Genomic DNA, 24,086 nt, shown 5'->3' with positions numbered 1-24,086 from the left:
CAACCCTCAATTTACTTTGCACGCACTCGATTCAAACCGCCACAGCGCACTCCCACAGTTCGCCACATTATTTGTGTCCGCTATTTCGCAGCAGACACGATCCCCCCCCTGCACAAAAACCTGTTTGCCCACGCGCGACAAGCCATCAACACCATCACAACAGCCACGAGCTTCAGCCACACGCATCCCAAGATAGCCTCGCCGCCGACTGGGAGCTTGATCATGCGTCGTTGAGGCGCCCGGGCTTTGTGAAGGTGTCCCCGAAGCCAATTCAAGCGCTTTTCTTGTAGGAATCTCAATCGCGTCTCTGATTCCGTTTTTTTGGCCTCGAGACTCATGGCGTCGGAACAAGGTCCCGTCGCGACAGAAGCCCCGCCGCCATCCTCCATCGTGGAGCCGCCCGTCTCAGTCGAAGCTCTGCAGGCCGACGCGACTCGCGCGGCCGCCTCGCTGAAGAGAGCGCGGGAGACCACGCCGACGTCCCCCAACTCGGCGGCCGTTGCCGCCCACCTCACTGCGGACCTCTCGCCCTCCAAGATCGCCAGACTCGCTGGCCTGGCATCAGCGCGCTCCCCAGCTCCCCTGACTGGCGCTGCGGCCCTCGAGGACGAGCGGGACGAGCGCCGGCGGCAAGAGGAGCAGTACAAGCTGCAAGTGTCTGGTGCGAGCGAGAATCCTGCGTACAAGGTGCAGGCTGACCTAATGTCAGCTGGGGCACTCGGAATGAGCCGGCCACAGGACGCGCCGCTGGGCCTGGAGAGCCTGCAGGCCGACTCCATGCCCGCCCCGTCCACGGCCGAGGAGCCGGAGCCAAAGGAAGGCACGAGTCCCACAAGCGTGACCAGCATGAGCGGCGGCAGCGCGCCCATGACCACCACAAGCCCGGGTCCCATGGACATAGATCCTCAGCTGGAGCGCACCGCCTACATACCCCAGCCCCAGGCCCAGATGGAAGACAAGGGCAGCAGTACGTCGTTATCTTATCCTGGACTGGTGAGCGCCGCGACCGCGGCGACTCAGATGCCAGCTCCTCCAGCCCGTGGTTCGAGCATGCCGATGACGCCGGGCCAAGCCGGCGCACCCAAGTCGCCTAGTTCGAAGAAACACAAGTGCCCGTACTGTGAGACCGAGTTCACGCGCCATCATAACCTAAAGAGCCACCTCTTGACGCACAGCCAAGAGAAGCCGTACCCCTGCGGGACCTGTCAAATGCGATTCAGACGACTCCACGATCTCAAGCGGCACAGTAAACTCCACACCGGCGAGAAGCCGCACATATGTCCCAAGTGCGACCGGAAATTTGCACGCGGAGACGCATTGGCGCGGCATAGTAAAGGCCCAGGCGGCTGCGTTAGCCGTAGAAGCAGCATGTTCGGCGACGAGGACTTCCAAGACACAAGTCAACTCGAGGGTGACTCGACCATGTCTGGGATTGCCTACGATGGTAGCAATGATGCGGATATGACGGAGGAGGACAGGCGACGGCTCAGTCTCCCGGCTCCTGCCATCAAGGCTCAACATGTTCAAGGCAGCCAGGCCGTCCCTGAGGGTTACGCACCACACTCGAGGACATATCCGCCCGGCTCGACAGCAGGTGGTCGTTTATATCCGCCAAGTGTCGAGCATGGCTCTGTAAGCTCGAATGCCTCGGGCGTATCGGCTGCTGGCGGCAATGCTTCCATGTACTCCCAGACCGGGATGACGGAAAGCCCGAAGCCCCTGAGTCCCGGACAAACCCACGAAGGCCACGCCAACAGACAGCGTTCGCCAAGCTTGACAACGCAATTCCAGCAGCAACATTTCGGTCGACATCAGACAGACCGTCAGACCCCACCAGGTTCGTCTCATTTCTCATCCTATCCCGAAGCGCTCGTAGCTCAACTAGACTCAGTGCCCGGATTTACCACGAGTGATGGACGTTTTCCTGGCGCAGGCACTGGGTCAGAGACTGCCCCAGCAACGCAAGCAGCGTCCGGCGCAGGGGTCTCGAACCAACCGGGCATACCGCAAACGGCTTCCGTCCCTGGCCAGAACGGTGGAAGTGGTGACAGCACCAGCAACAATCTTTTTGCTACCGATCAGGGGATTTGGGCATATATCCACACGCTGGAGGAGAACGTTAAGGAGTTGGTTGGCCGTGTTCATGTCCTCGAGCAAAGCGAACAGAGCCACGAGGACAAGATCGCACAGCTTACCAGCACGGTCACTGCTCTACGCGGACAGCTGGAGACAAAGCCAGACGCGCCGTCTGCAGAGCCGCCTGTAGAGCCGCCTGCAGAAGCCTTGAGCTAGAATTCAGCTGTCATTGTCAGGGGGCTCATGGCGTTGCCTTGGCATGTGAGAGGCTTTGGGCGGTGTCTGTGTCTGCCCCGCAGGCCGCCTCAGCGTTTGATTGATTCCGTGATGCGTGACGCGGATAAAGACCTGCTGCATCTGTTTCTTCACCCATCGTTTGCGCCCTTGTTTGGTTGTCATTTACACAGGAAAGAGGCGTTTAGGGCTCAGAAGGCCGGTGTTATATTCCCCCCCAAAAGTTCGTTCCAGCATGACATGACCCGGCCTCGTGGCATGGTCTCTCGCTATCTTTTTTATTCTCTTTCCATCGTTCATTTACTGTTCTGTCGGAGGTTACAGGGAAGGATGGATGGTTCCTGTCATCGGACTACCGCGGTATGCTGGCTGAGGGACCGTGTGTGACGAGGCTTGCATTCGATGATATCACATTAAGGGATGTCGACGATATGCCTGTGTATCATAGTAATGCAGATAGACTGTCTGCCTCGGGGCAGAGAATAGGATGCTTCGCATTCGCTTTATTAATACTCAGTACCTACTCCTAGTTCCATGAGAAACCCGAGCCTGCGGGATTTGCCTTTATCCTCTTTGCCTGACGAGAACTTGAAACTTTGTCGGTCCTTAATCCCCGGATGGCGCCAATCCCAGCTGCAGCTCCTGGGCTTGGGCCTGGGCCTGGGCATTCTGGAGAGGGAGATTACGGGACGGTAACATATCACACACATGGAGACTACTGTAGTTGGCGTGCGAAGAATCAGATGGATGGTCGGCCAGTTGAGCAGTAAATTGAAATCAGACTTGAGTTCTGCGGCGGCTCCAGATGTGGCCGTATGAGCCAGCCTACTGGACGTCTTCCCCAAGTCATGAGCTAGCTCCGCGAGCCCATTCTCGAACGAGTCCGCCTGGGTACAGTGTGTGCCCAAGACTGTGCACGGATCCCGGGTCGGGAACTGCTGTGGGCGTCATTGAGAGGCCCGGAAGGATTGCACCGCACGCCTGGCTGCCAGTTGCGCATTGTGGGCCTGCCAGCCGGACCCCCCGAATTTTTCCCGTTGGTCAATTAAATCACGTGCGCGGGGCGCTGAGGGCTGCTAAACCCTTGAATTTTCCTCTGCACCGGTGGTGGTTTCGGTTACCCAGTCTGAACGAGACAAACCACATCCACTCCCAACATCTCGAATTCGCTATTCGACACGCCTCCCCATCGAACAGCGAATTTTTTGACGACAACACCCAACCGCAAACATGGCTGACGATCCCGATTACGTACGTGCACACACCCGCTGGCTCCCCGACGTCGAGCAGCAAACTCTGCAAGCGCGATGAGGACGGGGACGTGGAGACGGAGCAGAGGAAGAAATACAAGAACGATGGGCTGACATGATCATGGACAGAACGCCGAGGAGGCCGCCGAGCTCAAGAAGAAGAGACAGTTCCGCAAGTTCTCTTACAGAGGCATCGACCTTGATGCGTACGTTTGACCCCGACTACAGTTTTCTTCCCGGTTTTCCTACCAGCGACGCAACTCCTGCGTGCCTCTACATACACACACACACACACACACACACACACACGGCGGTCCCGAATGAATGGACCGAGCATGGCTCGCTAACTTGTGCTGATCAACAGTCTCTTGGACCTCGACTCGGAGCAGCTGCGTGATGTCGTCCACGCCCGCGCCCGCCGCAGGATCAACCGTGGCCTGAAGCGCAAGCCCATGGGTCTCATCAAGAAGCTGCGCAAGGCCAAGCAGGAGGCCAAGCCCAACGAGAAGCCCGACCTCGTCAAGACTCACCTGCGAGACATGATCGTCGTCCCCGAGATGATTGGCAGCGTTATCGGTATCTACTCCGGCAAGGAATTCAACCAGGTCGAAATCAAGCCTGAGATGGTTGGCCACTACCTGGGCGAGTTCTCGATCTCTTAGTACGTTGCCTCACCGTCGCCTTGACCCTCACGCCACCGCTCTGGATTACTGACAACCCCAACAGCAAGCCTGTCAAGCACGGTAGACCCGGTATCGGTGCCACCCACTCGTCTCGTTTCATCCCTCTCAAATAAGAAGTTGCGGAAGCTACGGGTTATGGGGTTCCTTGCATTCATGGATTTGGCGAACGGAATGGTTCTTGCTCGGTGGCATGGCGTACAAAGAAAAAGCCGCTGCCGTATCTCAATGCGTTAGATGATACATGAATGAAAAGATCATTGGACGCTGGTGAACACACTAAACCGTTTTTCGAGATGCATCATGTGCCTAGCGACCTCGTCATCATCTACTACCATTGCCCTCGTGATCAAACATCCCATCTCACGGGTATGACACGGACTGTACCTGTTTGCCTGGCGGATCACTGAGCCTGTTGAAGGACCCTTCCCCTCAATTGCCATTGGTGTGGACCCTTTATACAAGGCACCCTTTGATGGACTGTTACTTTAACGCCATTTGTGAGAAGATGCCTGCAGCCCTACTGTACCTGTAATTGTACGCCACAATCTACATTTCATGAAGTTGACGAGCGTAGTTGTGATGGTGTTTAGGCAAGGGGGAGATAGCTGTAGCGCCCGATACCTGTTAATTACCCAGATTGGGCTCGAAGTCACGCACAAATTCAACAAGTTCCCCCCCTTTTACCCTTCCTTTCTGGCAGAAGCCAATTGCAGCATTCACGGTCAAGGTGATCCCGTAAACCTACCTACGTAAAAGTATCGTGTGACCTGCCCAATATTCTGATCCAGCGTGGCAGATCACAGTTACGATGCTGCGTCCGAGAAAGGCGCGGCCAGTCTTGCAGTGCATGAGTGCGTCACAAATAAACGAAAGAGGCTCGTTTCTGAACAAATAAAAATGTCTTTCTCACTTCAGCAGCCGTTGGCCCCAGTTCTATGTACGTACATTCGTGGTATGGGTGATGGTGGTGATGATGTTGTGATATACAAAGCGCTCACGACGACTCCTTCTCCGCCCGAGCCGCCAGCTTCTTCGATTTCCGGTCCTCCTCTGCCACGTGCTGCTGCCTGTAGTGCTCAGTCAGCTCCTCCATGTTGCGGCCCCGGTGTCCGGCGGGCACATTCCATGGCGAGCCAGCGTTGAGCAGCCTGTTTTCCAATGTCGGTTAGCGAGTATCCCATACAAAGACTGTCTCGGTGCAGACGGTTTCTCCGCGGGTGACTCGGCTGAGCAACACCACAGAAGCCGGCTGCTAGGATGTCCTACAGATCCCCGCCTCATGCCGTCCGGAAGGTATGCAGTATAGGGGGGGACGGGAATGGAAATCATTGCTCTCATCGCCAAAGACGGGGTATCACGTACTCGGGCATCTTGAGGTCGATGTGCAAGTTCTTCTCCTGGGCCAGGAACAGGTGCTTATCGTGGGCGGCCTGCTCGTACAGCTGGGTGCGCAGCGAGTTGCGCGCCTCATCCTCGGCGCGGAAGTAGTCGAAGCCCGAGAGCCACTTGCTGAGGCTCGAGGGCGAGCCGTCGGCGCCGGGCCGCGAGATGCTGTAGCCGACGATCGAGGCCGGGATCAGGCCGATGAAGACGTAGAAGGCCGTCTGCACGTGCGTGTGTTAGCTCAGTTCTGCCTCCATCGCCTTCGATTCTTCTTCTCCTTCTTCGACCTGCACAGGGGCCTCGGCCGGGCTTGGGGCTTGGGGTTTGGGGGGGTTTCCTGGACGTACTCCGAGTCCCTCCTCGACCTGGGGTGCCGCGTGGTGGCCGTGGCCCTCGGAGGCATACGAGCGGGCCAGTCTCGGGGCCGGGGCCCGGGTGTGGCGCACGGCGCAAGCCGCTCTTTGTCGGAGGGCCTGCATCGTGTGTTTGTACGTGACGGGTGGGAAGCGGTGTCGTGGGATCTGTCGGCGATGGGACCTGGGCTTCGAAGCTTGGAGGGCAGCTCTCTGGCCGGTGGAAGTGATGTCGGATTGGAATTCAGAAAGCCCGTGCCCGACGATTGGCCAATCAGGGCGCCCCTGATTGCACTGCGTTTAGTGGGGATCTCCCTAACACCACCTGCACCTGCACCTGCACACCCAACCAGCCAACCAACCAACCAACCAACCGGTGCAGTGGAGGGGGCTGCTGCGGACTACAAGGCCAGCCATTTTGACGCATAGCTCGTCGTACTGGTTGCCATTCAACTCCTCAGTATTCCAATTTCATCGGCGGTCACTTATCAGTCTCGCTCGGTTGGCCTTAACGAATCTGGTCTACTACTCCCTTTTTGTTAGTTACGGACGGTTCATCAGGGTCTATCTCCATGGCCTGTGCGTTCCCACGCGTGTGTCTACAAAGTGATCTCCGCATTCACTACCATCATATTTTGCCGTAATCTGAGACTCCTAGTTGGATGGTGCTGTCTAATTAGGCACCGAATGAGAATTGGGAATTCCTTGTTGTTCGGTTGGTCATCCTAGTATAGTCGAAAAGGACAGCGGTTGTTGTGGGCCTAAAGAGTCATAAGTCTATCAGTTTTCGTGGCCTCAACGGGGCCTTGCAACCTGTCCTTGCCACTGGAGGTACAAAACCCACAGCTGGCCTTGAATCTTACACGCCAACCACTCCTACCGGTATATCAAAGCCCAGCACCATACTCCCAAGCAGCATGCCCTCCCCTCGCCTTCGCAACCTTTTCTGCGTTGCACTTTCTCTTGTGTTCTTTTCATTCTTCATCACCTCTGCCGTGGCATCGCCACCTTCAGCGGAAGCATCTCCCTCAGCTCAAGCCGACTTGATATGCCACACCGATAACCCGGCAGAATGCTACCCAAAGGTGTTTTCAGCGACGGAGGAATTCCAGACTGTGCGTGATGACCAGGATCTTCCTCCTGGGCTGCATGTGCGTTTGAACATCTGGACGGGACAGAAGGAAGCGCGCCTGAATACGCCGATGGCGGAGGATCCTGCCCTTGAAGGCCTGCCGGTGGATAAGTCAGTCGTAGTGGTGGACCCCGAGGTCTCCAACGAAGAGCCCCAACTTCCACTCGGAGCACCGGCATACGAGCCAGTCGGCGTGGTGAAGGAGCCCCAAGTCCAGAACCCGGATTTTGCGATTGCCCTTGACTTCCTGAAGGAGCACGCCGAGACGGCGCCTTCCGATGTGAAGCACCCGTTGGACGACGCTCTGGTTGACCTGGAGGATATCTCTCACGATATGTACTATGGGAAGAAGATTATGGAAGATGCGGGCGCGGTCAAGAGCCTTTTCTGTCTGCTCACGCAGCGGGACGCCCAACAGGCCGATCGCGACCTGACCGAACGGAGGGACTTCTTGGCCTCGTCGATCTTGTCCTCCTCACTCCAAAATAACCCTCCTGCCATGCGGGAGATCGAGTCACAATGGGATCAGCTCATGTCTACTCAATGCGGGTTTCACCAGCGCCCGCTGGGCGAGGTCCTGTTTGACGGTCTGAAGCCGAGAACGCAAGCCTCGACCGCGGACGAGGCGAACAGACAGGAGGCTTCTTGGATACGCACTTCACTGCCGGTGGTGGGAAGGCTGATGAAGAGTGATCCGATCCGCGGCCACTTCATGCAGAACGACATCATGAGGAACTTCCTCCAGATCTTGCTCATCGAGTCGCCGGCATGGGAGGCCCCGCGGGTGCGAGTGAGCAGGATCGTCTCCGATACGTTCCTGGACAATGCTGTAGGCGCCAAAGAAGGCGTATGGCCTCGGGGGGTGATCAGCGATCCAGCAGTCTGCCAGGAGGAGAGCACTAGGCTGGGAGATGGCTGCTGGGAATATCATCTCCAGGAAATCACCAAGGAAACAAAAGCTGAATGGGCCCAGGAACTGCTTGACTTGCTAAACACGGCGAGGTCAGGAGCCAGACGTGCGAAAGACGAACTATAAGATAGGTTTAGATACATCGGATTCGGCGTTGGTGGCTCATTCATATACCCAAATGCATTAATCGTCAATATTTCCCTGTTCTGCACAAGTTTGTCTTTTGGATACGGCTGCTTGGGAGTGCTTGAAAATTGTGCTAGTGTGCTCTCAAGTCAAGGACTATTCGAAAAGAAAAACATCTGTCCAGACTTATACGCTCAAGTGCGGACATGCAGCAAGGTCCCATGTCAGTCATTTGGACAACGAACGACTAACACATACAGAGTCGAGGTATCGGCAGAACACGGCCTTGCCAAGACACAGGACGGAGGTCCGCAACCGTGCACTCAAGCGAGATACTCATTACGGAGCCATTGAGTGGGCTTGCTTTTGCGATACTTAATCTACTGTAGCCGCGCTCGCGTATTATATGCATAGGAAATTGGATAGACGATCCTATGTAGCTACCTGGAGCCTGCAGCGCCCATCGGCTCCAGTACGAACATAACTTACCTCGTACAGTACAGAATGGAGCGAGATATCTTCAATTCACTTGGTATCTTGGAAATGGTCGGAAGACGCCACGCCTTGAAAAGTCAAGGTTTCATGGTAGTCATTCTAGTTACCAAAAGCAGGGCCAACTTGGCCCGTCTACGAGGCCCACGGCCGCGGGTTGATTGTTACCCGGAACCTAACGTCCCACACCCTGCGGGAAGGGTTCTTTCGGCGGCCCAGTCATGCTTTGGACTGTTCTTCACCCTCAAGCATTCTCCAAACGGCACAACCGGCTCGGGAAGACTGCAGCATACTACACAGTGTTACGCAAGATGGCTCCGTACGAGCTGCCAACGTGAATCCTCGGCGAGTAGCTGCACGGCCATGCGGGAGGGGCGCAACCTGCAGCCGCGGAAGCAAAGCTTGCTATCCAATCAGATCCCCGTCGATCTTGGCATCTCGAGACGCCAGCCAATGAGCGGGCACCTCTGACTGAATACGGCGGCTATCTCATACGCTCATCTCGTAAGCCACGGGGTTTCAACCTCTCAGAACATAGGCCAGGGAGAGCTCATACCATGAAGCTTGAACCCGGGCCTGCCTGTCTGAAGCCTCGACCCACCGGTTGATCTGAGGCGTGGACCAGTCAGAACTCGAGATGCAGCATCTAAGCGACGAGCTGCTTGACGCGAGGTGTCTCCCGGCCCAGGGCTACGGCTTGCTTGGGCTGGATGTGGGGAATGGCTAGGCCGTGTGCCTGGCCCTGACTGATTGTTTGGAGTCTCTTATTGTCAGTCGAGGCCCGCAACCTCGAATCACAATGACCTCTGTCACTTGCCCTCTCTTTTTTTTGTGTTGCACCTGCACCTGTTGCTATCGAGTCTTTCCTTTGTATTCACGTGCTCTTGCATTTGTGAATAGACCTGTCTTCATTCACCGCACCAATCACTGGATCCTAATACCACGACATTGTCCAGGAGTATTGAACAATACAAAGAACCCCCACTTACCTCCCGTCATAATTCAACAACCCTATACTACATTGAACTTTCCGAAGCAACGCGTACTTTTTGTATCTACCATATCCTCTTCGCCTTGGAATCTCATAGCTGGCCTCTGAGTTTTTCGCACTACACGGGTTTTATTACAGCACGGAGCTGAGGTCGACGAGAGGGGACACCGCAAAGATGAGCGCCCTACAAACAAATACCAACAATCCCTTTAAGCAGCCTTCACCAACACCCAGGCGTGAAGAGTGGGAGGATTGGGAGGACGACGAAGTCACAATGGCTGTCAATGACGGGCCATTGATAGACTTTGACAACGACAATGGTCATCTCTCCACGAACCCCCCGACACAATACGGCAAACGGAACTCTTCTCGATACTCAGTACAAAGGCCTATGTTCCGGGCCAAATCAAAGGGTCACCAAAAGGCCAAGATCGTCAAAGCAGGAATAAAGCTTGATACGGACGTGTCGAAATACCGCCAGGCGCAGAAATCACAACAAGAGAACCCCGCGCGCTTCGCAGACGCCGCTGCTCTGAAGGCTCTTGAAGGCTCACCAAACTCCGCTTCCATAGGAAGCTTCTCGTGGTTGAAACAAAGAGCTGGCAAGGGTAGAGCAAAATCCATCAAGAGACTAGAACGAGGTCCGGAGTCGGATCTCTCTCCAGATTCACGACCGATAGTCATTGGCATCGCTGTTCCCGAAGATAACCTATCGGAACACCAAGTCAGCCCTCAAACGGCTGTCCTCGAGACGCCTATTGCTATGCAACACTACAGGCAACAACTAGCCGCCAAGAGTAACAACTCCTCGACCCTGTCGCCAGAGCAGCTACGTTCCGTCTGGTCTCCAGATACCGAAGCCAGCGAGTCGCCATACACCTCTCGTGCAGCCTCAAGTATCTACTCGCAGCCAAGTATGTATGGAGGCCAAGCTGCAGGCCACAACGCACCGCCGGTCCCTGCTTTGCCAGCAACGTACAAGTTCAAGCAGTCGCAGCCTACCGCATTCCCGGATGCCGATGACGAGGAGGAAGAAGATTCCGGAACACCCTGCACTCTGTTCGAGGAAGATGGCAGCCCACTCGCCACACGAAAATCGTACAAACCGAAATCAGCCGTGAGCCCTCAGGGGACTGGTGCCCATTCAAATGGCTGGTGGGATACTGTAACACTATCGCCGCAGACCAATCCATTCAGGCAGACGCCGCATCAGACTGGTGAGAGTAGCAACTCGGCGGCAGCAGCAGCGGTTCCACATGAGTGGTGGCAAGAAGTCGATGAGAAGAAAACACCACAGTCACGCTCAGGGCTGAGCGTGACAACTGCGGCGCCTCTTTCTCACCAGAGCACCGCGCAAAGCTCACAGTCCTTTGCCTCATCTTCGCAACCATCTCACATCCAGCGCCACGAGACGCAGTCCGAGAAGGCCCGCATTCTGCTGGAGGAGAACCATGCGCCGAGCGATGAGCCCCCGCCCTACTCACCACCCAAGGCGCCCGGTGATGTTAAATACGTTGCAATCCTGCCACCTTCTCACACGGCTATGCAACAGCCGATCCCATCTCCCGGACCCATGACTCCAGGCCTCCCAGGGACGATGACCTCACAGGGTGCAATCGGCATGGCCGACATCCCGGTAACACCGCGAAGCGTACCGGCGGCTGTCCTCCCAGACCGCCCCGTTGGTACATACGTGACACATGACCAGTTCCGAGCGGCGCCAGGAACAAACAACCGCATAGAACGCAACCGGAGGCGGCACGAGAAGGAGGAGTTCGTGGCCCGGAAGGTCGGCGGCTTCTGGAGAGGTCGTGGCTGCATGCCTGGAGAGGGCTGTTTCGGACGCACTGGACGGGAGGGCAGACAACGGCGTCGTGTTTGCCTAGGCATCATTGGCGGCATTATCGCTATCATAATCCTTATTGTGGTGCTCGCGGTAGTCTTGACACGCAAGTCTCTAATTGCATCTGGCGCAACGCCGGTGTCCGCTCCAGGTACCTCGCCAGACTCTTCCTCCGAGGGACCCCTGGACACCGTCTGGCTCAACTTGACAGACTTTCCGCCGATGCCCACCGGAGTATTGACGGTGAAAGGCCCGGACAACTCCAAGGCCGTCGACGAGTGCCTGGAGAAGAACGCGAAGACGCTGTGGAGCTGCTCCATCCCAAAGGACCAGCAGGATCCCAAGAGCCTATTCAAGGCGAACCAACCGGAGTTTATCTTTCAAATCCAGTTTGACAACAATACCCGAGCCCTTTGGAATATCACCAATGAAGGCGAGCAGCCGGATCAGGCTCAGGGCCAGGGTGATACAAGCCCCAGTTCCGCACGCCGGGCGATCTCGAGTGCCGTGGCGCGCGCCGCTGCCATCGTCCGGCGGGCCATCGTCTACGATGCCGGCTTCTCGCCAAACCCGGCCCCGCCTGAGTACAAGGAGATGTTCTTCCTGGGTAACACCACGGACGGTGTCGAGGCGGACAGCAAGGCCGGCGAGCCGACGCCCTTCTTCATCAGCCTGCTGAACTCGACCAGCACCACCGTAGGGCCGGACGTTCTGAGCCGGCGTGGCATTGGCAACGGTATTGATGCGGCGCCCACCAACGGCTCGTCGGACTGGAACGTGACCAACCTCCTACCGCCGCCCGAGATGGAGTCCAACGGGACCCCGGCGCCGGCGCGGCTGTTCCCCCTGCCGGTGCAGCAGCCCGTCCGGCTTTACGACCGCGGCCTGCCCACGGAGCACTACGGCTTCTACACCTACTTCAACAAGACCATCTACATCGCGGACCTGAACAAGGAGGACGAAAAGGACGCCGACGGCGGAGCGGCGCTGCGGGATGCCACCACGCTGGTGATCTGGAGCCAGGCGCGCTTCCTGGTCCAGATCTGGACACGCAAGGGCGATGCGCCGACGTTGCTTAACAAGGACGGCGACGGCGACGATGATGCCTCCTCCGAGGCCCACGTCATGCCGTACCCTGTCACGATCACGGAGGACTTCCACGGCGGCAACCGCAACGACAAGGGCACGTGGTATTGGAACCTGAACGGCGACCACACCGTCAACCGGGAAGAGGCGGCGCTCATCGAGGTCGACAATGGTGTCGAGGGTTCCTGGATCAACCGTAAGGACCGCAACCCGGACCTGGAGTTGGGGGGCATCGATGGGGGCACAGGCGGGTGTAAGTGTGTGTGGGTGAACTTTGCGGAGAAGCCATGATGGCCAGTAGTAGCGTACAGCATGTCACGACCTGAGGAGGTTGGCAAGGAGAAAACCGGAGCGCAGTGCATCAAGCGGCGGATTTGTATATCATTGGCATGGCGTCAAGGAAAATTTTCTTTTTTATCAACTCCCTTGCGTGGTCTAATTCGGGTTATTCAAGTATATACAAACCAACTCGTTAAAAGGGCAGCATAGCGTCTAGGATGTAATACGGAAATTATATTGTCTGCGCTCGCGAACTGAAACCAGAAACGATAAGTGAATGCCGCAGTGCAGTGGGTTACAGATTTTCTGAACGAGAGATAAGTATACGGGCGCCTGCCGTGGGCCACCACGTATGGACCCACTAGCATGTTGCCGAAGTTCACGATAGGGATGAAGCTCTAACGGCACTCGAGTTTCGGTATATCTTCCGACGGAGTCTAGAATTCGAGATCGACATCGATGGCGTTGAAAACAAGATGCTTGCCCCCTTGCTCACCTTTTCTGTGGATGTCAGTGTCGTCCACTAGCAACTAGTGCTTTTGGAGGTAGAGGCACAGCTTCGAGTACAGTAGCTGTATAGGGAGGGATCGACGATGTGACAGCACACTGGCACATTACCACCAAGAAGCCGCATCGAGATGGCCGCAAAGGTGGCTACCACGCAGGGTTGCAAGGTCCATTGTTCGATGGATGAGAACAAAGGGCCTTAATCCACGATGTGCACTAGCAACGATGGGGCCGGAAGAAGGGAGGCGGGCAAGAGCTCTTTGTCGCGCCAGACCCTACGGGCCTCCTAAATACAACGTTGCCGTTGTTTGGTCGATCGAACAGGAACGCCTCGAGGTCGTCCTCGTCAATCTCAGTAAGCAGCGAGGCATTTGAAACACTAGTTTGGCAGTCAGATGGCAGCTCAGGACGGCTCGACGAGTCAAGAGCTCTCGAAACCCACGATGCGGATGCAGGGCTGGCGACCGGCGCGAAGTGGGAAGAATCAATTCCCGCCGCCGAGAGCAGTGCCGGATTACACGAGTAGGGATTTGCCTCCGCTGCCGCCCAACTCGAGCTCCTCCTCCATCTACGATTCAGACGATGGGGCGCTGTCGCGCCGGCCAACGCCAAGCCGTTTTCTCCGCCATGACTCGCCGCCAGCGCTGCACGACTACGGTCCCCACGATGGCCGAGTCAGCGGCGGCAGCGGCAGGAGCAGCCGCGGGCTGGTCTTTTCTGGCGGCGTGATCGACGAGAAAGCCCTAGCCATGGTCCGCCCGCCGTTGGGGATGACTATAGTGACAGACATCCCCCGTTCGCGCAGCGAGCAAGAGATTCACTCTCCCCGCCCCAAATACCCCGACCACAAAGTGTTGCAATTCAGCGACGACTTGGAAGTCAGTCCCATCATGACGCCGCCATCAGGAAGATTCTCGCATCAGAGCTATATGGTGTCGCCACTGACGCCAGACGATGGTTCAATCCGGAACTTTGTGGCCAACACAGTTTCACAGCTGGAGTTCGACACCGGCACCAACTTCAACGACCCATGGCCTAGACTTTCGCCGAGCCCGGCACCTGTCTCACGGCGCCGTTCGTCTCACTGGGAAGACGTGCCCCCCGTCGCATCCCAGTTGTCGCTGGGCTTCTACCCGTTGCCCAGCAAGCCGGAATCATCCAGCCGGCGAGGATCGGAGCGACGATCGCAGTTCCGCTACAGCGACCCGGGCAGCCCGGTAGATGCCACATCAGCTGATAAGCGCACGTTCAGCTTGGAGCCGAAGTCCTTCTTGCAGGCTCCCAGGGCCAGCTCAAAGCACAGCTCGAAGCACAGCTCGAAGCACAGCTCCAGGCGGCAGAGCGCAGACTTCCTGGCTTCGCCGAGGAAACCGCCGACCCCCAGTCATAAGACTAACGACAGCGTCGACGGCCAGTACGGCCACTGGACCAAGGGATACGGCGCAAACAGGCCGGGGACCTCTCCGGCGCCCAGCATAGTGTCCAAGGTCTCGTTCGCGCTCAAGAAGACGCCCAGCTTCTCGACACGGAAGAGAGCCGACAGCAAGCCCAAGCCGAACCCGTTGAAGCTCAGCCCGCAGAGCTCGGCCAACGACCACGTCAAGACGCCGTACCCATTGCCGCCGCCCGTGAGCGCGTGGGACTACGACGAGGACGACGGGGCGTCGGCGGGGGCGGGAGCGGGGGCGGCGACCCCAGGCGAGGGAAAGGAGAAGGAGCGGTCCATGAGGTCGAGCTGGGGCAAGAGCTCGTCGTCGGCGAAGAGCAGCCCCAAGTCTCAGCAGGGGTCCTTCCTATCGACCAACAGCAAGGCCCGGGGGGTGGGCAAGCTGGTGTCTCGGGTCAAGCACGCGGGCGGCGACGTCATGTCCCGGCTGTCGTTCAACACGGACGAGAACAAGAGGGAGAAGAGAGCCGAGTCGCTCCGGGGGAAAATCCACCACCAGGTCCACGAGAGTGCGCAGCAGAACAGGGTGTAAGCCGGGGGTAAGGAGTTGTTGCTCGGAAGGGCGGTTGGTATTGCGCTGTGTTTGTGTACCTACTATTGTACAGTTATAGTTATATCCATGGATGTTGGTCGGCTGGTCCCGGCCTTGGCTCTGTCAGGTATTCAATGATAGCTGACTCAAGCGGTAGAGATATGGAAATGATCTGTCCAAATGCAGTACCGAGGCTTGTGTGAACTGGGTGGCATCGTGATGATTCGTTCCGAGGTCAACGGCACGAAACAAGCGCATGCGGTTGGACGCACCTGGGTTGTTAGGTTAACTCGGCCTGGCAAGGCGTGAGAGAAGAAGTCAGTCGGATCCACTGCTCGGCCTCTGGGCCTCTTTGAGGTCCTCTGGAAGCCCAAACCCAGCTGGAGGCCAGTAGGCAGTCAGAACCTCCCCCGGGCCGAGCTACCCGCAGCGTAGCGTACGTACCTAAGGTTACCCCGCGTGCCCACTGGGGACCTTGGCCTTCGCCTAGTCCCCACCTGCACCCATCAGCCAGGCCCCAAGCTCCCAGGCTTCCCAGGCCCCCCAGGTGCCGCCGCCGCCCTACAGCGTGGAACATACGTCAGTTGATTAATTCCCTTGGGCAGTTCACTTACACGAAAAGAAAACACCCCCCAAGCCCCTCCCCCCTCCCCCCAGGTCGGACTGCGTTTTCTCGAGGAACATGACCGCCTCGACCGACCCGGCCGAGCCCTCCTTGCCCCCTCCGACGACTGACGACGGCAACAACAGCACCGCTTCGCTCACCGCCCTCGAGGCCGCCTCGGTGCTCCAGAGCCTGCGCGACACCCAGCCCGCGCCCCATCTCGAGCAGCCCCTCGGCATCGCCCTCGATCTTGATCGCGACCTCCAGCACCTCGCCTCGTACCCGGCCTCGCACTACTGGGATGCGTCGGCCATGGCACCGCTCAATCCAACTTCGGCGGTCAGTATAGCTTGAAATTCATCCCGTCGTATATATACATATATATCATATCCTGGACTGCGTCCCTTCTTCTCTGACCCCCTGCTCCTCCCTGTGCATTCCCCCCCGGAGAGTCACGGCGGAGCACGCATAGACGGTGCAGGGCCGGGACAGGTAGGCGGGACCTACTAGAAGGAGAGAGCACTAGGCCGGCCAAGGGACACAGGGAATAGTAAGAAGAGACCAGAGGCAACAGACGGGGGCAGGAGGAAGAAGACACAGAACTGAACAAGATGCTCATGCGCTCCAAGGCCGCCATCGCCCGCTTGCGCGCCTACAGGCCCCCGCCCTTCCCGACTTGGGACCGCCTGCCCGTAAGCCGCCGCGCCGCCGTGCTCGTGTTGCTGTTTGCGGACCGACGCGGCGACCTGCGTGTCGTCATCACCATGCGAGCGGCGAGCCTGCGGAGCTTCTCTGGTAAGCCGGCCACCTCTTGTCCCTGGTGGGCTTTCTTGCAAAGTGAAGCAGAGGAAGATCCCGAGTGAGATGCCCACGAGACGGCAAAATTCAAGAAGAGGACAAAAGTCAGAAAAAAGGACTGACGCTTCGAGAATGACAGGCCATGCAGCGTTCCCAGGAGGCAAGGCGGACTCGTTGACTGAAACACCGTGTAAGTCAAAGATACCCGTTCAGGGGGGCAGGTCCCACGCCCTCTTCCTCACCTCCGGAAAGGCCCAGACGCTGAGATGGCAAGGACCACCCAGACCAGATAGCGCGGCGCGAGGCGTGGGAGGAGATCGGGCTGCCGATGGACGACGCCAAGATCCCGCGGCCCTTCCGGATCGAGCCGCTGTGCTGCCTGCCGTGCAGCCTGGCCAAGACGGAGCTGGCGGTGCGGCCGTGCGTCGCGTTCCTGCACGCCGACGACGTGCCGGGCCGGCCGGCCGCCCTGGTCGACGAGAGCATGATACCGCGCCTGGACGCCAAGGAGGTGGCCGCCGTCTTCTCGGGGCCACTGCACAACTTCCTGCGCGCCGAGGACGAGCCGACCGCGGGCGAGACGCCCCCCGACGGCGACTGGTACGACGGCCGGTGGGCCGAGTGGCACGACGAGCCGTGGCGGGTGCACAACTTCTGGGTGCCCGTCAACAACCAGCGCGTGACCAAGCCCAAGGTCAGGGACGGCGGGCAGGCGGCCCTCGCCGACGAGCTCGAGGCCGAGGAGGACACGACCCAGCGCTTCCTGGTCTGGGGTCTGACGGGGCGGATGCTGGTGGACACGGCACGCATCGCCTACGGGGAGGAGCCCGATTTCGAACACAACCCGCACTACGGCGACGAGAAGATAATAGCCCGGCTGGAGAGCCAGGGGCGGCTGCCCGAGAAGAAGAGGAGGGAGGTCGGCCTCGATGCGGTCAAGGACGAAGTCAAGGATGCCAAGATGTAGTAGATTCATCATGCAGATTTGGATATACCTATAGCCATTACGTAGACCCCCGGCACAGCGCAGCCCTAGAAGACCGTATAGCACGCATACCCATTTTTTGAGCAGCTCGCTAGCCACTCGCTGGATGCTTGCAGATTCAGAGCGCCCCGCTGCTTCGTGATGCTCATATCTCGCCCGAAACCAAGAACATGCATGATCAGTTCCGCGGATCATGTCTAGTGGCACGCAGTCTCCTTGGTAGCCTTGGTAGAGTTCCCGAACAAGACATACCCGGCGAAATTCCCAACGAACACGGCCAGCATGACCCAGCCGTTGTAAGTCATGAAAAGCAACCTTTGATTGCACAGTCAACCTTTCGTGTCCCCTTGCCCTCTTGACCAGTATCACCTTTTCCCGTCCGTGGCAAGGAAGAGAGGAGTGGCGCCGAAACAGTAAATGGAACGGGGTACTCACATCATCATGAAGGCGTAGAAGCACTGCACGGCATACAACAGGGCCTTGATAATATGGGCCCGCTTGTTCACCTCGACCTGGTTGCGTCCTGACCATAGGAACGGCGTATTCTCAGTAACGGGTCTATCATGATCGGCGGCTACGATGACTTTTGAGCGGTTCGCACGGGAATCTCTTAGCCGATACGTTCTTCACGCTTTCTCGGATTGCTTGTTTGAAAAAGACGGGTTTCTTCTTTCCACAACACAAAAGCTGGCGAACAGCATTCGAAACAGGCTCCCGTCCGCATGCCAACAACTAGCGAATCTGGTCCCACAGCTTTGGGGAGAGATTCGAGAGTGGTCTGCCTTGGCTGGGCTCATACTTCCGCGGGGGCAGGGCTAGAGAGATATATATACATGCATAGGTGCGTCGGGCAGAGGGGTTGGGGAGAGATGGAGCGGAAGTACTCACGAGGGGCCGTCTCCTGCCTCTTGTTGACCCAGGTCTCGTAGCGGCGTGTGGCCTCGCGCAGGGCCTCGTAGCCGATGCAGATGACGACGATGGCGATGAGCGAGACGACCAGCGAGGCGGTGCCGCGGACGTGCCAGCCGCGGAAGATGATGCACAGGTTCGTGGGGTCCCAGGTGAAGAGCATCTGCAGATTACCGAGGGGGACGCGGGCCCCAAAGGTCAGCATGTCGAACCGGGCCCAGGCAGATTAAGAGCTTCAGGAGACGGGGCGGCTCACGTTCATGTTGCACATGTCACCCATGCCGCCATGGCCGCCGTGCATATCGCCGTGGTCCATGGCGCTGTGATCCATGTGGGAGTGGTCCATATGGGCGTGATCCATAGCGTCGTCGGCGTCGTCGTGCGATGGATGGGACTCGGGAGTGCTGAAGGCAAGCTAGCTAAGCGTGGTGTAGATGCGAGGCGGGAGAGCAATCGTAAAGATCTGGTATATATATCAACGAACGAGGCGGGCCCCACGGTGCACGAGGTATAGGAAGAGCGACGGTACAACAACAACAATACAAAGAAATCAGCTCAATCGTGCTCGGGGGAAGGGTGTGTGTGTGGACAGATGGTTGAACGATGGGGATGTCCCGATTCGCATGGGCGAACCCTGAGCGCAACGTCAGCTCCCCTTGACCCTGGATGGCGTCTCGTCTCAAGCTAGGGAGTTCGGGGTTCTCAGACCGGGGGTGCTTCAGCATTCGGCGTGGAGCGGTCGAGCCAATGTAAATGCCAGCCCAGGGGCCAAACCGCTGCAAGGACGGCATGGCGTCGCGATAAAGCAGATAGCTCTTGGGCCCATCCAAGACTGATGACCTCAGTTTGCCCGCCCGCCGGTCAATCGGATGAGGGATGGAGGGATGGAGGGGTCGCGTGCGTCCTTCCCGCGCCTTGCCGCGACGCCCGGGGGCTCACTGCCGCCTGGGAGCTTTCCAGTATAGGAGCAACGGAAAGCATCAGGATTATTAATGAGAGAGGTAGTCATGGACTCTGGGGAACTTCGGTGGTAATTTGAGCAAAGAGGAAAATCTGAAACCAACGTCGGCGACCAAACATCTCGTGTCAACGCCCACTCAACCGACCTGTCAAAGACGTTTTATTTTAATTACTCGTTGCTGCCATCAAGAAAAGTCGAGCCAGCCGCCATCGTCAGGTCACTTATACACACACATACGCACACATCCCGCAATTCTGTCGGAAAGCAGCCCGCAAGACGCCAAATCATCACCATGCTCCCCGTCCCCGTGAACCTGCCCAAATGGTACGTATGAGGACAGCGCAGTTCGGGCTCTTACCAGTTCCCTCCGCTGACACACGTGCACCCAGGCTTGAGGAGAACTCACATCTCCTAAAGCCGCCCGTCAACAACTACTGCGTCTACAATGAGGGATTCACCACCATGGTAAGTAACACCACCCAGAGCACAGAACGCCTACTCTGCGGAGTGGTCGTCCACCAACCCCCACACACGTGCATGCACAGAGAGATATAGAGAGAGAGAGCGAGAGATGAGACGGAGAACCTGCTGGACTGACACAACCCGCGCCCCCGGGGTACAAGATCGTCGGCGGCCCCAACGCCCGCACCGACTACCACATCAACGAGACGCCCGAGTGGTTCTACCAGTACCGGGGCGCGATGCTTCTCAAGGTGGTGGACGGGGGCGAGTTCCGGGACGTGGTCATCGGCGAGGGCGACATGTTCCTGCTGCCGGGGGGCACGCCGCACAACCCGGTGCGGTTCGCCGACACGGTGGGCGTGGTGCTGGAGCAGCGCCGGCCGGCCGAGAGCGTCGACCGCATGCGCTGGTACTGCCAGAACCCGGCCTGCCGCCGCGTCGTCCACGAGGCCGCCTTCCACTGCACCGACCTCGGCACCCAGATCAAGGCCGCCATCGAGGCCTTCATGGCCAGCCCCGACAACCGCACCTGCAAGAACTGCGGCGAGCTCGCCGACTCGGTGCCCAAGCCCGGCACCATCCAGGATCCCAACTTGCAGTCGCACTAACCAGGCGCTGAGATCCCGCCTTCTGGTGTACCAGTCACACACACTGACTCATTTCACACCCCTCTGTCTATAGTCGTCCACAAACTAGACCCAATAGGCTTGTCAGTCGATGCAGCGAACATAGGCCGTTGGTTCAGAACAGAGGCTGCAAAATGCCTAATTAGTAATCAGAGAAAGCTAACCAGTGTCAATTATTCTCATGACAAAGTGCAGAGTGTTTTTATAAGTTTTTATTATATTTGACTTTGGAAAATTTGATCCATTAGATAATATCTTGCATGAGTCTGAGTGAGTGATATTCACTCAGCCGGCTTACATGCCTCCCGTATCGCGTTGTTGTGCGTAACCATATAGTACGATGCTTAGACATATTCGGCTGTTCCGGACGAGGATTCGTGCCCACCCTTTTTGTCCCCCAAAACGCCTTTCGAGATCTTGAAAAATAATACCATGGAGAAGAAAACGAAGTTGGCCAGTCGACGACGGTCCCTAGAAGAACCGGAACTCCGGACCACGCCCGGAAACCTAGCAGTGCGGTGCTGGGCTCGAACGCCAAAAGCCATCAAATCAAACGCCTATCCCGCCGTCACCCGTATAAAATACCGTTGAACCCTCAAGTCTACGGTCAACGGCCGTTCGTCTTGGCTTTATCCTTGGCGGGCGCTTTTCCCTTCGCAGCCAGAGCTTCTTCCTTCGAATAGTAGCTCGTGCCGTCGTTGCCAAAGAGCTCCGGGTCGCCCTTGCCACCCAACTCCATGAACTCGCGAGCATCTCTCTCATCCGCCGGGCGAGCCTCCTGTGGCTTCACATTGGTACTGCTCGATGCGCTTTTATTCTTGGCGTAGACCTTGAGCGCAGGCTTCTTCCCGTTCTGCTGTTGCGGGCCCAGCGGTACTTGATGAGCTATCGATACGCTGTTGATCGAGGAAAGGAGTGTCCGCTCGCGGACAATCCCACGTTTGTGGACTTGCAGACCGCCAACGCCAGCTACAAGACCGTCAGTGCTGTCGTTGACGTTCGGCATCTTCTGGGTAATCCAAGGGTGCGCCAAGCACTGGTCCACCGTGTATCGCTTCTCTGGTTCTACAACAAGCATGGAATCGATAAGGTCCAAGGCTGGGTCGCCGACGGAGTCCCAGTATGGCGACGGGTAATCGAAACGTCCGCTCTTGATCTGCTGAGACAAGGTGAAGGGGTATTCCTTCGTGTAAAGCTCGTCGGAGAATGGCGGGAACCCGCACAAGCAGATGTACAGGACCACGCCGAGAGACCAGATGTCCACGGCCTTTGTGTACTTCCTGTGCCGACCCTCCGCCAAGATCTCAGGGGCGACGTAGCTCGGTGTGCCGCAGAGCGTCGTGGTGAAGGATTCTTCGCCTATGATCTTGGCCAAACCAAAGTCTGCAAGCTTGACGTGGACCTCCTTATCGACCACCAGGATGTTCTCGGGCTTGATATCTCTGTGTACAATGTTCCTATCGTGCTAGGGGGGAAGTTTAGCGATAGAGCCATGGGTTGAAAGCGGTGAAAGCCAGGAGAAATGCACGTACCAGATACTTGATGCCCTGAAACAATTGAATAAAGAGCTTGCGCGTCTCATTCTCACTGAGTTTCTGTTTCATCACAATATGATTGAAAAGTTCACCCTCGGGGGCCAGTTCCAAGACCAGGTACACAGCATTCTTCTCGTTGAACGTATCCTTCAAACACAAGACATTGGGGTGGCTGACACCCATCAAAACAGCAATCTCCTGCTGCAGGCCATCCGTCTTGGATCTCTCCTCCATGCCGGGGTGCTTGGTGAAGATCTTGACGGCGTACTTACTGCCAGTCGACTTCTCGACGCACAGGAAAACTTCGGCAAAGTGGCCCTTGCCCAGTCGTTCCAGCAGCGTGTACTGTTGAAGAAAAGCGCTCGACGTTCGGCTCTTCGGGTATCTGAAGATGAACCGAGCCTTGTCCATGACGGCAATCTCGTCCTGATCCTGTAGCTCCCGGCGCTGGTTCCGACCCACCAGAGCCTCGTTGACAAAAGTCCCATTGCTCGAGAGGTCCTCCAAGACGGCGGAGGTATCGTTGCCCTTGTTCTCGGTAAAGAGCAGGCAGTGGCGGTTGGAAATGACGGGATCGTCGATGACGACGTCACACTCGGGATGGCGGCCTATCAGGTAACCGCCGGACGGCACTCCCTTGGTCTTGGTCTCCTCGAAGCTCTCCTCCTGCTCCAGGGGACGACCTTCCTTCTTCTGCTTGACCGTGTCGGAGCCGCTGACGGCCTCTGGCAGGGGGCAGGCAGCACGTTTTCGAAGGACCACGCATCTGCCAAACCTGGTGTCCAGGGGGAGCAGGTAGCCCCAAACGCCCTCTTTTACCTCGTCTTCCACCTCGTCGGATATGGCGGCGTTGGGGTCGACGAACTGGGAAGGGAAAGCTTGCGTGTCGTTGGGAGGGGACGAGAACTGGGAATCCAAGGTCTCGTCGGGCGTTCTGTGGGCTAGCTGGCTCGGTCTGCCGTTGGGGGGTGTGGTGGTGCCCTCCTTGTAGCGGGCGGTGCTGTCGTCGTCGGTGTAGTAGGTGACCGGCGAGGGCAGCTTCTGCTGGTTCTTGGTGACGGGGGTCTTGAGGTGTTCGCCGTTGCCGTGCGACAGCCTCTCGGATCGCCGGGGCTTCTTGGACGAGTCGGATTCGGGAAGGGAATCCTGTGCACAGCTGGTGTAAGTGATGTTTGGGCGGCAAGGCAGGCGGCAGGTGAAGAGCATACCCGAACCCTCTTCAATTGGCTCTTCTCGCGGGGGGCCATGGCCGGGCAGCTGCGTATCTTGCTCGACTGGTCCCGGGCTCCTGCCTGCGGTGGAATACGTGGTCAGGACAGAGATCGAGGCCTAGAAACAAAGTATTACGGTGGAGGGCGCGCGTTAATTTCCGAGGAGTCCCTGGGTAGCGGGGGAGACAAGAGGCAACAGGCAAAAGTGTATATGTACAGTTAGACAAAAAGCGGATGGGATGGGATGGGGGGTGCTGCAGCCTGGAATATGTATGGGACGGGTGTGTGTAGGTGGTGTAGTCTGACTGAGTCGGGATGACTGATGAGCTCGGGAGGGCCTCGAGCTCACTCGCTGGAAAGGTGAAAGGCCCACCAGAAACCCAGAAACCCAGAAACCCAGAAACCTGCCCCCCGTCCATGCCGGGTGCAGCCAGACGATTGGCCGCGCATGCGTCAGAGGGGCCGCAGAGGCTTGGGCTAGGGGGGAAATATACGTTGATAGGCACTGTAGCTAGGCGACTCTCTAGTTGCTTAGCCCCTACCTCGCGCACCCCAAGGAAGGTAGCCTGAGGCTGGCAGTGCAGTCCTCATTCAGTAAATTCCTGCGCCCTGCTAGTTTTCTTGCTTGCTTGTGTGCTTGCATGCGGATCGGAAAGCTGCATTTTGAGTAT

General features: G+C 57.7%; 10 protein-coding genes across 10 annotated transcripts; 7 read left to right on the top strand and 3 right to left on the bottom strand.

The window, feature by feature from the left end:
- Positions 1-336: 336 nt before the first annotated feature.
- Positions 337-2,292, top strand: JN550_013278 (uncharacterized protein; the record flags this gene model as incomplete). Its single annotated transcript, XM_049311847.1, has 1 exon — positions 337-2,292. One exon carries the CDS (start codon positions 337-339, stop codon positions 2,290-2,292), a length of 1,956 nt encoding a protein of 651 aa, XP_049164761.1.
- A 1,248-nt stretch (positions 2,293-3,540) lies between these two features.
- JN550_013277 (uncharacterized protein) lies at positions 3,541-4,356 on the top strand (the record flags this gene model as incomplete). Its single annotated transcript, XM_049311846.1, has 4 exons — positions 3,541-3,561; positions 3,690-3,766; positions 3,925-4,221; positions 4,287-4,356. The coding sequence occupies 4 exons, from the start codon at positions 3,541-3,543 to the stop codon at positions 4,354-4,356; spliced, it is 465 nt and encodes a 154-aa protein (XP_049164760.1).
- Positions 4,357-5,237: 881 nt separating this feature from the next.
- On the bottom strand, positions 5,238-6,105 carry JN550_013276 (uncharacterized protein; the record flags this gene model as incomplete). Its single annotated transcript, XM_049311845.1, has 3 exons — positions 5,238-5,391; positions 5,606-5,847; positions 5,974-6,105. 3 exons carry the CDS (start codon positions 6,103-6,105, stop codon positions 5,238-5,240), a joined length of 528 nt encoding a protein of 175 aa, XP_049164759.1.
- A 791-nt stretch (positions 6,106-6,896) lies between these two features.
- Positions 6,897-8,147, top strand: JN550_013275 (uncharacterized protein; the record flags this gene model as incomplete). Its single annotated transcript, XM_049311844.1, has 1 exon — positions 6,897-8,147. The coding sequence occupies one exon, from the start codon at positions 6,897-6,899 to the stop codon at positions 8,145-8,147; it is 1,251 nt and encodes a 416-aa protein (XP_049164758.1).
- Positions 8,148-9,805: 1,658 nt separating this feature from the next.
- JN550_013274 (uncharacterized protein) lies at positions 9,806-12,850 on the top strand (the record flags this gene model as incomplete). Its single annotated transcript, XM_049311843.1, has 1 exon — positions 9,806-12,850. One exon carries the CDS (start codon positions 9,806-9,808, stop codon positions 12,848-12,850), a length of 3,045 nt encoding a protein of 1,014 aa, XP_049164757.1.
- A 938-nt stretch (positions 12,851-13,788) lies between these two features.
- JN550_013273 (uncharacterized protein) lies at positions 13,789-15,324 on the top strand (the record flags this gene model as incomplete). Its single annotated transcript, XM_049311842.1, has 1 exon — positions 13,789-15,324. One exon carries the CDS (start codon positions 13,789-13,791, stop codon positions 15,322-15,324), a length of 1,536 nt encoding a protein of 511 aa, XP_049164756.1.
- A 682-nt stretch (positions 15,325-16,006) lies between these two features.
- Positions 16,007-17,693, top strand: JN550_013272 (uncharacterized protein; the record flags this gene model as incomplete). Its single annotated transcript, XM_049311841.1, has 4 exons — positions 16,007-16,267; positions 16,558-16,723; positions 16,866-16,916; positions 17,011-17,693. 4 exons carry the CDS (start codon positions 16,007-16,009, stop codon positions 17,691-17,693), a joined length of 1,161 nt encoding a protein of 386 aa, XP_049164755.1.
- A 215-nt stretch (positions 17,694-17,908) lies between these two features.
- On the bottom strand, positions 17,909-19,411 carry JN550_013271 (uncharacterized protein; the record flags this gene model as incomplete). The annotated part of the gene is made up of 5 exons (XM_049311840.1): positions 17,909-18,026; positions 18,147-18,285; positions 18,600-18,783; positions 18,877-19,035; positions 19,211-19,411. 5 exons carry the CDS (start codon positions 19,409-19,411, stop codon positions 17,909-17,911), a joined length of 801 nt encoding a protein of 266 aa, XP_049164754.1.
- Positions 19,412-19,873: 462 nt separating this feature from the next.
- On the top strand, positions 19,874-20,651 carry JN550_013270 (uncharacterized protein; the record flags this gene model as incomplete). Its single annotated transcript, XM_049311839.1, has 3 exons — positions 19,874-19,905; positions 19,971-20,046; positions 20,205-20,651. 3 exons carry the CDS (start codon positions 19,874-19,876, stop codon positions 20,649-20,651), a joined length of 555 nt encoding a protein of 184 aa, XP_049164753.1.
- A 625-nt stretch (positions 20,652-21,276) lies between these two features.
- On the bottom strand, positions 21,277-23,451 carry JN550_013269 (uncharacterized protein; the record flags this gene model as incomplete). Its single annotated transcript, XM_049311838.1, has 3 exons — positions 21,277-22,134; positions 22,202-23,350; positions 23,413-23,451. 3 exons carry the CDS (start codon positions 23,449-23,451, stop codon positions 21,277-21,279), a joined length of 2,046 nt encoding a protein of 681 aa, XP_049164752.1.
- Positions 23,452-24,086: the final 635 nt, after the last annotated feature.

Source organism: Neoarthrinium moseri (genome assembly GCF_022829205.1).
Source record: "Neoarthrinium moseri strain CBS 164.80 chromosome Unknown scaffold109_Wmoseri_CBS_16480, whole genome shotgun sequence".
Classification (NCBI taxonomy): domain Eukaryota; kingdom Fungi; phylum Ascomycota; class Sordariomycetes; order Amphisphaeriales; family Apiosporaceae; genus Neoarthrinium; species Neoarthrinium moseri.
The sequence above is the reverse complement of the archived record's forward strand: the minus strand, read 5'-3'. Positions and strand labels throughout refer to the sequence as shown.